General features: G+C 40.1%; 2 protein-coding genes across 3 annotated transcripts in view; both read left to right on the forward strand.

Annotated features, from left to right (window-relative positions):
• Positions 1 to 14,363, forward strand: part of INTS4 (integrator complex subunit 4) — a gene marked incomplete at both ends in the record, with an annotated part of 120,553 nt that overhangs the window by 80,631 nt on the left and 25,559 nt on the right. For both annotated transcript variants that reach the window (XM_079708867.1, XM_079708868.1), the window contains 4 exons: positions 271 to 404; positions 2,395 to 2,552; positions 10,756 to 10,849; positions 13,932 to 14,012. In XM_079708867.1, coding sequence (XP_079564993.1) covers positions 271 to 404; positions 2,395 to 2,552; positions 10,756 to 10,849; positions 13,932 to 14,012 — 467 coding nt within the window. The remainder of the gene's footprint in view (positions 1 to 270; positions 405 to 2,394; positions 2,553 to 10,755; positions 10,850 to 13,931; positions 14,013 to 14,363) is intronic.
• Positions 7,593 to 7,868, forward strand: LOC307055872 (cytochrome b-c1 complex subunit 6, mitochondrial; the record flags this gene model as incomplete). The annotated part of the gene is made up of 1 exon (XM_079708157.1): positions 7,593 to 7,868. One exon carries the CDS (start codon positions 7,593 to 7,595, stop codon positions 7,866 to 7,868), a length of 276 nt encoding a protein of 91 aa, XP_079564283.1.

Raw genomic sequence — 14,363 nt, forward strand, 5'->3', positions numbered from 1 at the left:
CAGTATATACTTTAGTAGGCATTGTACCAGAAGTTCCTATTTGTTAGTATTCTTGGCAGCAGGCATTATTTTAAAAAACCTTTCTTTGGTAATTGGAGGGGTAATTGGGGTAATTTGGAGTGAGGTAATGTATCTCTTTGAATTTGCATTTCTTTGTTAGAAAATTGTAGTCATTTAACAGGAATTTGGGGGGTTAGAAGTAGAGGCACCAATTCTGGCCAAGCTCAACCTTTTATACCTCCAAGTTTACTTAACCCACTTATTTATCAGACATTGCAGTTTTGGTTCTTATTTTCAATGCTGCTAAAACCTGTCCAACCATGCCTGCATTGTTCTCAGATCATACCTTCAGACACTATGCCTACCTCCGAGACAGTCTTTCTCATCTTGTTCCTGCCTTGAGGGTATGTTGAAAACATCTTTCGTCCTTGTTTTTGTTTTTTTGATTTTTAGTCCCGTGTGGTTGTTAAGTAGCAGAAAGCAGACTGTATATTCTCTGAAAACACATTCATTCATTCTCTTTCTCTCTTGGGCTTTCTTCTATTGTTTTGTACTTTTCTCTGAATCTTTTTTTGTTTTTTAATAAATTTATTTATTTTTGGCTGCTTTGGGTCTTTGTTGCTCTGTGTGGGCTTTCTCTAGTTGCAGAGAGTGGGGGCTACTCTTCGTTGCGGTGTGCGGGCTTCTTATTGCGGTGGCTTCTTTTGTTGCAGAGCACAGGCTCTAGGCACGTGGGCTTCAGTAGTTGTGGCACACAGGCTCAGTAGTTGTGGCTCTCAGGCTCTAGAGCACAGGCTCAGTAGTCGTGGCTCACGGGCTCGAGTGCAGGCTCAGTAGTCATGGCGCACGGGCTTAGTTCTTCTGTGGCATGTGGGCTCCTCCTGGACCAGGGCTCGAACCTGTGTCCCCTGCATTGGCAGGCGGATTCTTAACCACTGTGCCACCAGGGAAGTCCCTGCTCTGAATCTTTTAAGAAGATTCATTTTTTAAATGTCGCTGGGTCTAGGGGCAGGACAGGAATAAAGACGCAGACATAGAGAATGGACTTGAGGACACGGGGAGGGGGAAGGGTAAGCTGGGACGAAGTGAGACAGTGTCATGGACATATATACACTACCAAATGTAAAATAAGGAGCTAGTGGGACGCAGCCACGTAGCACAGGGAGATCAGTTCGGTGCTTTGTGACCACCTAGAGGGGTGGGACAGGGAGGGTGGGAGGGAGATGCAAGAGGGAGGAGATTTGGGGATATATGTATATGTATAGCTGATTCACTTTTTTATAAAGCAGAAACTAGCATACCATTGTAAAGCAATTATACTCCAATAAAGATGTTAAAAAAAATGTCCCTGGGTTATTGATTATGTTATATTAGGCAAGAAGAAGAAATCTGGAACAACATATTTTAAATCAAGGATAAGATTGTGTTATATCTCAATAATTACATAAAGCTATGATTCTCAGCAAGTTTTATTTTTTTGGTTGCGGATCTTAGTTGCAGCAGGCAGGCTTCTTAGTTGCGGCATGCATGTGGGATCTAGCTCCCTGACCAGGGATCAAACCCGGGGCCCCTGCATTGGGAGCGCAGAGTGTTATCCACTGCACCACCAGGGAACTCCCAAGTTTATTTTTTAATAATAAACTCTTTATTTTTAAACCGAGAGATATAGAAAGAAAAAAAATTTAATGAACCATAACGGTAATAATAGCAAACACTTACTGAATGCTGTGTGCAGGCACTTTTCTAAGCTCTTTATTTGTATTTACTCATCCCTGCTTAAGTAACTCTAAATGACTTTATTTAGAATAATATATGTACATGGTTAGAAAATTTAAACTATATAGAAGATACAAAGTTAAAGTAAAATCCTTTTTGCTCTCCCTTCCTCACCCCTTTCTTGAAAGGTAGCCACTTTTAACAGTAAGAACAAGGATTATAATTATCATCATAAAAAACATTTTTACAACATGCTATATAAACTTATTTGGGAATAAATCATCACTCTTCTATGAAGTGAATGATCAAATAAAGGTTAAAAATAAATGTGACTACAGATTAATTTTTGTCCTATTTCTGTGGTTAGCCCATTTATTTCAGTAAGCAATAGAAAATAATGTTATACCATTCTCTTTTTTTCTCCTTGCAGCTGTGGCTATACTCGGTAGACCATGTTCGTTTTCTCTCTTTCTTTCCCTTTCTCCCACTTAAGCTGAGGAAGGAGAAAAAGGTTGTTTACAGAATTATCTAGCTTTTTTCCCCCATTTCTTTGTTTGGTTCACATTTTTTTTCCTGGTTTCTTCATGTTACCAAAAACTGAGCCACAGAAGTTGTTCTTTTTTTTTTTTTTTAAGCCACAGAATTTGATGGCACTGTAACCCCACTGTGTTTGCTTAGTTACCAGGTAGAAAACTAGTGTCATCAGCTCTTTCTCCCAATATCATGCCTCATGAGGATCCTTCCCATCAGTTCCTGCAGCAGAGCCTTGAAAGGGTATACAGTCTTCAACACCTGGACCCTCAAGGAACTCAGGAGCTGCTAGAGTTCACCATCAGGTGAGGTGATTGGTCATCCCTTTCCTTTGACAAACTTAACGTTGTTATGCTTGGCTTGATCCTTTTGATTTCTAATGTTGGTTATAGGCTAGTTTTTCTGACTGTGTTGACATGATTTTATGATGTTTTTATTTGGATTAGATTGTGGTTTAAGCATATTACAAAGAAAAGCTTTGTGTTCATGACAAGACTGATGATTAGTACAAAACTAGAAAGAGTTACAAAGAAGCTGTTTTCAATTCTTCTTACCTTATATTAGTTAGGGTAACAGAAAATGCAACTAGCAGTGGCTTAAACAGGATAAAAGTTTAATTGTTTCTCATAGGCGGACAGAGCTGAGATGGCTGATGACCTAGACTCATTCTTTCTTATTTCTCCATCTTCTGCATCAAGTGGCCTTTGCCTGAAGATCCAAACTTTAACTATCCCCTTTGTAATCCAGCCTCTAGGAAAAAGGAAAGAGCAAAAGGGCATTATTTCTACAACCACTCCCTTTTAAAGACATTTCCCCAAAGTTGCATGTTCTAATTTTACTTGTGTCCCATTGACTAGAACTTAAGTCACATGGCTATATCTAGCTGTAAGGAGCTAGGAAGGGTAGTGTTTGTTCTGGGTGACCAATGCTTAGTTAACACTTAGTGACTCTGTTACTAAGGAAGAAGGGAAGGATATTGAGAACAATCAGCAGACTCTGCCAGGCCCTATTAGTATGTCCTGAATGATTTGAAAAGAAATGAAACCCATTTGCCTTTATTTTTTTTAATTTTATTTATTTATTTATTTATTTTTTTGCAGTACGCGGTCCTCTCACTGTTGTGGCCTCCCCCGCTGTGGAGCACAGGCTCCAGACGCGCAGGCTCAGCGGCCATGCCTCGCGGGCCCAGCCGCTCTGCGGCACATGGGATCCTTCTAGACCGGGGCACGAACCTGTGTCCCCTGCATTGGCAGGCAGACTCCCAACCACTGCGCCACCAGGGAAGCCCTATTTTTTTTTTTAATTTTTAAAATAAATTTATTTATTTATTTTTGGCTGCGTTGGGTCTTCGTTGCTGCGCGCAGGCTTTCTCTAGTTGCAGGGAGTGGGGTCTACTCTTCATTGCGGTGCATGGGCTTCTCATTGCAGTGGCTTCTCCTGTTGCGGAGCATGGACTCTAGGCACGTGGGCTTCAGTAGTTGTGTTGCATGGACTTAATTGCTCCACAACATGTGGGATCTTTCTGGACCAGGGCTCGAACCCGTGTCCCCTGCCTTGGCAGGAGGATTCTTGACCACTGCGCCACCAGGGAAGCCCCTCATTTGCCTTTAGCAAAGACAGTATCTGTCTGCTTTTGTAAATAAGGTTTGATTGAAGCACAGCCACAGTCATTCGTTTAGGTCCTGTCTATGGCTGCTTTCATTGCTGCAGTGGTAGATTGAGTAGTTACCACAGAGACTATATGGACTACAAAGCCTAAAATGTTTACTATGTGACCCTTTACAGAAAAAGTTTGCTGACCCTGAAGTGATGCCTGGATCACATTTTCTTTCTCATCTGCTCCCTCACCAAGGTGATTAAATTTAGAAGCTGCTACTGAAGTTTTTGGCCCTGAGCCCAGGAAAATAAGCTCTACTTTCCCACTCAGCCACACCTAAATAAACATTTAAGTTTTGTTCTTGACAGTTTTCTATCCCGTTGGCACTGAGAAGGTACAAAATGGACAAAAGCAAGCCAATTTGGTCATCACCTGCAGTGCTGGCTATTAGTAGGTACTCAGTAAACACCCAGGTTTGAGTCACTCTTATGATCTGGATTTTATGAGGTGATAGTCCTATTGGGCTTTGGGCTGGTCAGACCGCGGTTCTAGTGCTGTGGTCAATCCTGGGCACTACGTTTCTAGTTAAGTGCATTCTGAGAAAGGTGGCCAGGATGGTGAAAGATCCGAAAAGGAAAGCAGATGGTGCATTAATTACTGATGACCTACTGTGTTTTACAAATATTATTGCAGTTAGATGTTGTTAACCATTTTATAATGAAGAAATAGAAATTTGGGGAAATGAAGCAGTTTGTTAGGAAGTAGCAGAACTGGGATTTAAATCTAGCTTTGTTTGACTCTAAAATTGTTGCTCTCTGATATGCAGCAGTGAAGGGGATTCTTTTATCAGTGGAGATACGTCAGATGATCCCTGGGGTTCTTCAGAATTTACATTTTTCCGTAGTTGCTGAAAAGTGAAATGTTAGTCAGAATTTCATGCAGAAGTTTCTCTGATTAGGACTCTGGCCGTTTACTTGTTAGTACTAGTATCAAACAAACTTCACTGTCAAACACATTGTCCTTTGTTGTAATCTAAGCAACCATGTCACCCAAATATTTCACCTCACTGCTGTAGTTCAGTGAGGACCCTGGGGGATGATTTTTTTGGTTTGTTTTTAGAACTTGACATAACTACTTTGTCTTCACCACTGTATTTTGGGTGCCTTATTTAGGAGCTTGGTAAATATTTGTTGAAAACTCTGGTTATGGCTTAACCAGGAATGAAGACTTTTAATATTTTTATAGATGGCATTTTCTTCTGGTCATACCTCACCTTCAGTTGCATGGATTTAATCTTTTGTAAGGCTCCACTATCCTTGATCATAGCAAGAATTGCTGTCTATTAAGTGCCCACTGTTCTGTTTTATGTACATTATTTCATTGAATTTGAAAACAATTCCATGAGAATTATCCAATTTTTACAATGAGTGAGGGAGCTGGAGTTCATTAATTTGTTATATGGTTTTTTAGCGCCAAGCATTGTGCTAGGCAGAAGGGACTCAATAGTAAATAAGACATAGTCTCTGCTGCAAGGGATCTTACAGCCTGGTTGGGGAAATAGCTAGGTAAACAGGCAATGCAGTATTGTGCTTTCCACATAATACATTAAGTACAGGGTTTTCTAGAAGACAGAAGGGGGCACCTAACCCTTTCATGGTTTAAGCAATGACCAGATGAATGAATAGAAATTAGTCAAGTGAAGAAGGGAGAAGGCTGTCAAAGGCAAAGCCTTGGACTAGAACATAGGTTTTTCCAGCCCTTCCCTCTTGTCACACTGCTCTGTTTCTGCATAAACAGTCTATATGACATGAAGGATCTGGTATAGTGAGATTTAACATCCAAAGACTTGTTTCAAATCAAAGAGGAATCAGAAAAATACCTGGAGAAAAATGAAAACAAAAGTACGAAAATCCAAAACCTATGGGATGCAGCAAAAGCAGTTCTTAGAGGGAAGTTTATAGCAATGCAAGCTTACCTCAGGAATCAAGAAAAATCTCAAAACAATCTAACTTTACACCTAAAGCAACTATAGAAAGAAGAACAAACAAAACCCAGAGTTACTAGAGGGAAAGAAATCATAAAGATCAGAGCAGAAATAAATGAAAAAGAGACTAAAAGAACAATAGAAAAGATTGATGAAACTAAAAGCTGACTCTTTAAAAAAAATAAGCAAAATTGATAAACCTTTAGCCAGACTCATCAGGAAAAAACGGGAGAGGGCCCAAACCAATAAAATCAGAAATGAAAAGGAGAAGTTAACAACCAACACCACAGAAATACGAAAGATCACGAGAGACTACTACGAACCACTGTACACCAACAAAATAGACAACCTAGAAGAAATGGACAAATTCTTAGAAAGGTACAGTCTCCCAAGACTGAACCAGGAAGAAATAGAAAATATGAACAGAGCAATTACCAGTACTGAAGTTGAATCAGTAATTTAAATATTCCCAACAAACGAAAGTCCAGGACCAGATGGCTTCACAGGTGAATTCCATCAAACGTTTGGAGAAGAGTTAGCACCTGTCCTTCTGAAACTATTCCAAAACATTTCAGAGGAAGGAACACTTCCAAACTCATTCTGTGAGGCCACCATCACCCTGATACCCAAACTAGAAAAGGTATCACAAAAAAATAAAATTACAGGCCAATATCACTGATGAATATAGATGCAAAAATCCTCAACAAAATACTAGCAAACTAAATCTAACAATACATTAAAAGGATCATCCTTCACGATCAAGTGGGATTGATTCCAGGGATGCAAGGATTTTTCAATATCTGCAAATCAATCAATGTGATACACCACAATAACACATTGAAGAATAAAAACCATATAATCATCTCAGTAGATAACAGAGAGCTTTTGATAGAATGGAACATTCACTTCTGATAAAAACACTACAGAAAGCAGGCATAGAGGGAACATACCTCAATATCATAAAGGCCATATATGACAAACCTACAGCCAACATCATACTCAATGGTGAAAAGCTGAAGGCATTCCCTCTAAGATCAGGAAAAAGAGGATGCCCACTCTCACCACGGATCTTCCCGGACCGGGGTACGAACCCGTGTCCCCTCCATTGGCAGGCGGACTCTCAACCACTGCGCCACCAGGGAAGCCCCACTCTCACCACTTTTATTCAACATAGTTTGACATACGGATGCCTATCAGGCACATGAAAAGGTACTCAACATTACTAATTATTAGAGACTGCAAATCAAAACTACAGTGAGATACTATCACCTCACACTGGTCAGAATGACCATCATCAAAAAGTCTACAAATACTAAACGATGGAGAGCGTATAGAGAAAAGGAACCCTCCTACAGTTTGTGGGAACGTAAATTGGTACAGCCACTGTGGAGAACAGTATAACCTCTAGTGTAATGTAAACATGACTTTTATATGCTGGGAAACCAAAAAACTTGCGTGCCTAGCTAGTTTTATTGTGATATTTGCTTTATTTGTGGTGGTCTGGAGCTGAACCCACAATTTTCCAAAGTATGCCTATAATTGCAGTTCACATTGTAAGGATTAAATGAGCTCAAATAAGGAAACACCTAGCACACCTAGTACAGTGCACATAGGAGGTGCTTTTTTGTACCTTTTTCATTAAAGAGTCCATAGTCTCCTGATGGATGTCTAAACTGAGGCTTCCTGAGGATTGTGGGCATAAAGAAATACAGAGAATAGGTGTCGCTGTTGCTGCTCATGTTGAGTCCACAACAGCAGCCAGACATGGGGCTGGAGGATGAGCAAAGGATGCTGACTGGGACCGGAGAGCCCAAGGAGAAGGAAGAGGAGGAGGAGGAATTAGTGGATCCCCTAACAACAGTGAGAGAGCAATGCGAGCAGCTGGAGAAATGTGTAAAGGCTTGGGAGCGGCTAGAGCTCTGTGATGAGCATGTATCCTCCAGGTCACTGACAGAGGAGGATTGCACAGAGGAGGTCTTTGACTTCTTGCATGCAAGGGACCACTGCGTGGCCCACAAACTCTTTAACAGCTTGAAATAAGTGTGACAATTCATTCACCCCAGCCTTCATCACCTGAGCGTCGGGATATTTCCTTAATGGTTTTGAACATGCCATTTGTTTCTTATTTGTATAACTAAGTTCATGTGAACCTCAAGGATTTTGGCTTAGGCAGGTAGCTTCCATGTAATTATCAGTGATTCCATCTTAATAAAGTCCAGTGGTCAGCAAAAAAATAAAAGAAATAGAGAGAGGAAACACTGGGACACAGAGCGTTTTGAGCAGGGCTGGCAAGTTTCTGTTTTTGTTTGTATAATAGTTCAGATTTCCCATGGCTAGTTGGGTTGCATCTTATTTTGTGCAATTCAGAACAAATGCTACAGGGCGAGGTTGGTAGAATGACTTAACACTTGGGGGCAGTCAGCTAATGTATAGTCAGCTGGTCAGTGTTCTCTATAATGTAGCAGAAGGCAGAATCTTTCTGGAGATGAAATGGTTCAGACGTAGAATGATTCAGGGCCATCTTTTTCAAGAGACACATCAGAGATGCGAAAGGGAGAGACCAGCTGGCCGCCAAAATAGGATTTTACAGTTATGGTTAGCTAGTACAGGGTCTTGCCTTTTATTGTGCTTGATTCCCACACATGAGCAGGCTCTCCGGGATTAGCTCAAATCACCAAAACTAAAAAGAGTCGGTATATAAGCCACAGACCCTAATTTCTTCAGTCACTTTGGAAATAATTCATTTTTGCCCCTTTCCAGGGCATCTCCTTTCTTGTATCAAGGTTCTCAGGAGGCAGCATTAGCTATCAGAAAGTTGCCTGAAATAAGAGGGAGGGGCTTAGTCCAATGGACAATTTTGTACAGGCTTCTATGAAACCTGATATAGTATCCCAGCCCTGAAACAGTTAACTTCCCTCATGAGCCAGATCTTTAGGTTTCCCACAGTTATCATTTCTGTGTGAAATTTTGATACTACATTAATACACCAAGCAGCTGGGCTTCCCTGGTGGCGCAGTGGTTGAGAGTCCGCCTGCCGATGTAGGGGACACAGGTTCGTGCCCTGGTCTGGGAAGATCCCACATGCCGCGGAGCAGCTGGGCCCGTGAGCCATGGCCGCTGAGCCTGCGCGTCCGGAGCCTGTGCTCCGCAACGGGAGAGGCCACAACAGTGAGAGGCCTGCGTACCGAAAAAAACCAACAAAAACCAAAAAACCAAAAACCAAGCAGCTTTCTACGAATTTTTTCTGAGATTGTTAGCTTGCTTGCTCGCACTCTCTCTCATTCTCCCTCTCTCTCCTCCGCAAAAAAGAAGAAGAAAGAAAAGAAAAACATTACTTTTTGTAGATGTGTAGCATATTTCCAAATGAATTTAAAAGAAACTGGTATGGTAGTTGCCTCTGGAAAAGATTACTGGTTAGCAGCACACAGGTATAGGAAAGTGGACTAATTTAATTGTCTGTCCTTTAGTATCTTTTGAATTCTATTCCTTATAGGTGTAATTCTATAGCTAGGTATGTATAACCTATTAAAAAAATTAAATGTTTCAAATCAGTAGTCCCAGCCCTGAACACAACTATTTTATGTGTGTGTACCACTTTCTGTTCTCTTGTCCACAGGCAGATGTATTTAATATGGTTGCAATCACTTTGTCTATACCTATATCCAGTTAGCATGCTTTAATTGTGAGTATCAGAAAACCTTATCTCAAATTAACTTATAATGGCTATTTATTTCTTCATATGAACAGAAATCAGAGGCATTTCTTAGTATGGTATGGTTAAGTAGTTCATTTCTATCATTAAGGACCCAGTTTCTCTCTCTCTTTGGATTTTTCTTGTCCTCAACATTTGCTTTATCCCAAGGCTTTTTTTCTTTTAGAGTTACAGTATGACTGCCAGTGGTAATCAGGACTATAAAACATTCTTGTTCAGTCTAGTGAGAGATAGAGACAGAGAGAGAGAAAGAGAAAGAGAGTATGAGTGATTCATAGACCACCATTAGACCTGCTTCAAGCATTGAATATAAGTCCTTCCATTAGGACTCATAAGGCCAACTTAGGTGACCTAAACAGGAAGATGATGTGTGCTAATTAGCTTAGTCCAGTTGGACTCTACCTGGAACTAGGTTTGGGGCACCTTCTCTTGAACAAAATCAGGGTTCACTTAGTAAGGAAAAAGTGGAAAATTACTAACTAGGTAGGCAGCCAATGGAGCCCACTATGATACCTTAAAATTTTTTTTTCTGATGATATAAAACATACTTACCGATTGTATAAAACACTTGGAAAATAAAGCATAGTTAGGAGAAGGCACTAAAAAACACCCTAATACCTCTATCTAGAAAACAGGTTGCTCTGTTTTTCTCATATTTCATATATGTGTGTGTGTGTGTGTGTGTGTGTGTGTGTGTATATATATATATATATATATATATATGGTTTTTACATAGTTGAGATCATATACCTTATTACCCTATTATATTTTAATGGTTGTAGACTATTCCATTGACTGTATGTACAGTAATTTATTTAATAATTCCTCTACCATTGAATAGTTAAGTAGTTACTGGGTTTTACTATAACAGTCCACATAACAAAGAATATTGTGGAGCATAAAGCATTTCATTTCTATTGAATGTTTCCCTTAGAATTACTTCTTAGCATAAAGCTACTGATCAAAACTTTTGACTATATGTGTGACTTTTATAACGTAGTACAGTTTTGTTTTCCAGAAGAATTATAGCAGCTTAAACTGCTATCAAAGTGTAAGTGAACCAGTTTCATTATAACCACTTCACCATTGAGTGCTGTCATTTAAAAATTTTTTACCAATTTACTAGGTATAAAATGGTAAAAAGCTTTTGACATGATCTTTAATTGGTGTTATTATCCTTATTCTATGTTTGGCTTGGGTTTTTATTTACTACAGGGATCTGCAAAGACTTGGAGAACTTCAGTCTGAATTGGCAGGAGTAGCTGACTTCTCTGCTACCTATCTTAGGTGTCAGCTTCTTCTCATCAAGGTTGGTTTGAATCCATTTTGTTCAAGAGTGTGTTGCTAAGAATGCAGTTTAATGGACCCAGCGGTGTTTGAGGCCGTAAGTAGAAAAATAACTGGTTTTATGCAACCGCTTAGCAATGGGGAAATTATGTACTCTGCAGTATAATTATATTTGCCTCTAATTAAAGAATTGTTAACTCATATAGGAATTTGAATTTTTTAATTTGGGAGAATTCCTTTATCATATAATTAGAGCAGGTTGGATAACCATTTGCATTAGAATCCCAAGGATTTTAATTGTTTTTTAATAATTTGATTAGCAAAGATCTTATATAAAGATTTGTACTTTATATATTTATATATTTCTAAATGCTAATTTCATTTGGTCAAAGTCAAATTAGTCAAAGGTTGATTTCATTGCTCTTAAGAGCTAATGACTTGCTGTCATTTCATATTAGGTTGTTAGAGTACATATATACACACACACAAAATTGGTACCCAAAACTGTTTCAGTTCACTGAGTTGAAGGCCAGTTAAACTAGCTCAATAGCTGTCAGCTTCTGCAGCAGAGTTCTGCTATAAATTTAGGCTTAGAATTTAGAAGAGCCCTTCTAACTTGATAAGACTTAACTTGGCTTTAGTTCTAAATGTGATTAGTCTTCAAAGTTTTTAATGATATTTGACCAAAGTCAGAATAAATGGAGGCGTCAGAAATTATTTGCCACTGTAAGATATGTGAGCTTAGGGTTGTATAGGTGTGTGTATGCATGTGAAGATGAGTGTGTACACTGAAGTAGGTTGGGATTTAAACAGTCCTTATTTGGCTAGATAGATTCTGTCAAATATATATGCCTGTGTAACCACCACCACAGTTAAGATATAGAAGATTTCTATTACCCCCAAAAGTTCCTTCATGTCCCTTTGCACAGTTATTTGGCTTTTCCAAGCGTCTGTGAAACAAGGCTAATAATAACTCTACCCAGGTAAGGATTGGTAGCAAGCAGTGCATGTGAAAACCCTTCGTCTAGTGTCTGGTACATAGTGAGTGCCATGTCAGTGTTGGTCTTCTTCCTTCTTCCTTGGCTTGTTGTCTTCTAGATAGGAATACAAGAAGGCCTTTGAAAAGAATCCACTTTTCTTTAGTAGGAAAAGAGAAGAGATTACTCCTAAAAATAACACAGAACTATGTTTTTTATTCAGCGTCATGTAGGAGAAGTGTAGGTAAGGGACCCAGACTTAGAACCCAAGGCAGGCAAGTGTTTGATAATAGGGGAGGAGCTAAATAAGTCGTGGCACGTCTACTCAACAGTATATTCTGTAGCAGTAATGATCTTTATGAAGAATTATGTAAGAACATGCCCAAATATGACATAATGTTATGTACCCAAAGAAGCATACAAAATTACTTCTGCTTTCTGACTACAACTATATAAAAAAACATGCATATAGGAAATGATTGGAAGCAAACATTCAAAAACAATAACACTTAATGGTAGTATGATTTAGGTTATTAAACAATTTCTATATCTATAGTCTAGACCTGCCACTGTCAAATACAGTAGTCACTAGGTATGTGTGACCATTGAGCACTTTAAATGTTCATGTTGAGGACTTCCCTGGTGGTGCAGTGGCTAAGAATCCGCCTGCCAATGCAGGGGACACGGGTTCGATCCCTGGTCTGGGAAGATCCCACGTGCCGCGGAGCAACTAAGCCCGTGCACCACAACTACTGAGCCTGCGCTCTAGAGCCCACGAGCCACAACTACTGAGCCCAAATGGCACAACTACTGAGTCCCACGTGCCTAGAGCCCGTGCTTTGCAACAAGGGAAGCCACCGCAGTGAGAAGCCCGTGCACCGCAAGGAAGAGTAGCCCCGCTCGCCGCAACTAGAGAAGGCCCGCGCCCATCAACGAAGACCCAATGCAGCCAAAGATAAATAAATAAAAAATAAAAAAATTTATAAAAATAAATAAATAAATGTTCATATTGAGATGTACTGTAAGTGTAAAATACACACTGGATTTCTTAGACTTAGTATGAAAAAAATGTAAACTATCATTAATAATTTCAAAAATATTGATTGCATAGTGAAATAATATCTTATTTATACTGGGTTAAGTAAACTATATTAAAATTAATTTCACCTGTTTCTTTTTACTTTTAAAGATGTGGCTACTATAAAGTGTAAAATTACATACACGGCTTGTGTTATATTTCTGTTGTATAGTGTTAGTCTAGGTTTTCTGTAATGTCATTATGTCTGTAATTAAGAAGGGCTGTGAAAATTAGAGACTATAGCAGAGGTTTAGATGAGATGGCTGGATGGATGGATAGGCGAGGAGGGAGATGGAAGGTAAAATCCATGGCTCTAAGTGATAGTTTTAAATGTGCAGAGACTGAGAGAGGGAGGAATCTAGGAAAGCTTGATTTCTTTTTTTTTTCTTTTTTTTTTTTTTTGCGGTACGCGGGCTTCTCACTGCTGTGGCCTCTCCCGTTGCGGAGCACAGGCTCCGGATGCGCAGGCTCAGCGGCCATGGCTCACGGGCCCAGCCGCTCCGCGGCATGTGGGATCTTCCCAGACCGGGGCACGAACCCGCGTCCCCTGCATCGGCAGGCGGACTCGCAACCACTGCGCCACCAGGGAAGCCCGGAAAGCTTGATTTCTTGTTTGAGTATGTTGGTAAGATGATGGGGCTGTTCAAAGGATAGTGAGCATGGAGCAAAGAAAAAGGAACTAAGTCAGGGAAGAAGGGTCTAGGCAGTCTGGTTAGTCCAGTGACTGGGATCAAGGAGGTCCCAGAGCCTCAGAAGCCTGGCTTGCCTGGACATTCTTGGTGAGGCCTTCATGGCTCCTGCACTCTGCTTGCAAGCTCTGGTCTGGAACATAGGGTCTTTGGGCCAAGAATTGAATGGGGAGGAGTTCATTTGGCCCAAATCATTGGTCTCCTCTCTGTCCATAATAGGTAGGGCTTATTGGCCTAAAAGAATAAGAATGAGAGGAATTCTTGATCATGGTAAATTTTCAAAGCAAAACAGACACTTAAGTCTCAAATTATATGGCAGCCTTCTTGACCTCTGTGTTCTGTCCTCTCCTGATTTGTTAGGCCTTACAGGAAAAGCTGTGGAATGTGGCTGCCCCTTTGTATTTGAAGCAGAGTGACTTGGCCTCAGCAGCAGCAAAACAGGTAAGCTTATTGAGACCTTCTCCTCAGGTGGATCTCTGTCCAGATCTCTGTCCAGAAATTGCATTGTCTAAGTTAGAGTCAGAGGCCTTCACAAGGCTCTGCTGTGACCTCCCCATTTTCAGCCTGTGTCAGAAGTTAGTGATATGAGAAACAGCATAATTAGGGGACACAGCACGGGCTTTAGAGTCAGGGGACTTGGGTTCTGTTCCCATGTCTGCCTCTAATTTGTTGGGTGGTGCTGAGCAGGTTACTTAACCTCCCTGATTTCTAAGATTTCTTTTGTGTTCTAAAATATTATTAGTTTGTATTTCAGATACACTAAAATCCAATAAATACTATCATGAATCTTTG

This window comes from Hyperoodon ampullatus, assembly GCF_949752795.1.
Source record: "Hyperoodon ampullatus genome assembly, chromosome: 7".
Taxonomy (NCBI): Eukaryota; Metazoa; Chordata; class Mammalia; order Artiodactyla; family Ziphiidae; genus Hyperoodon; species Hyperoodon ampullatus.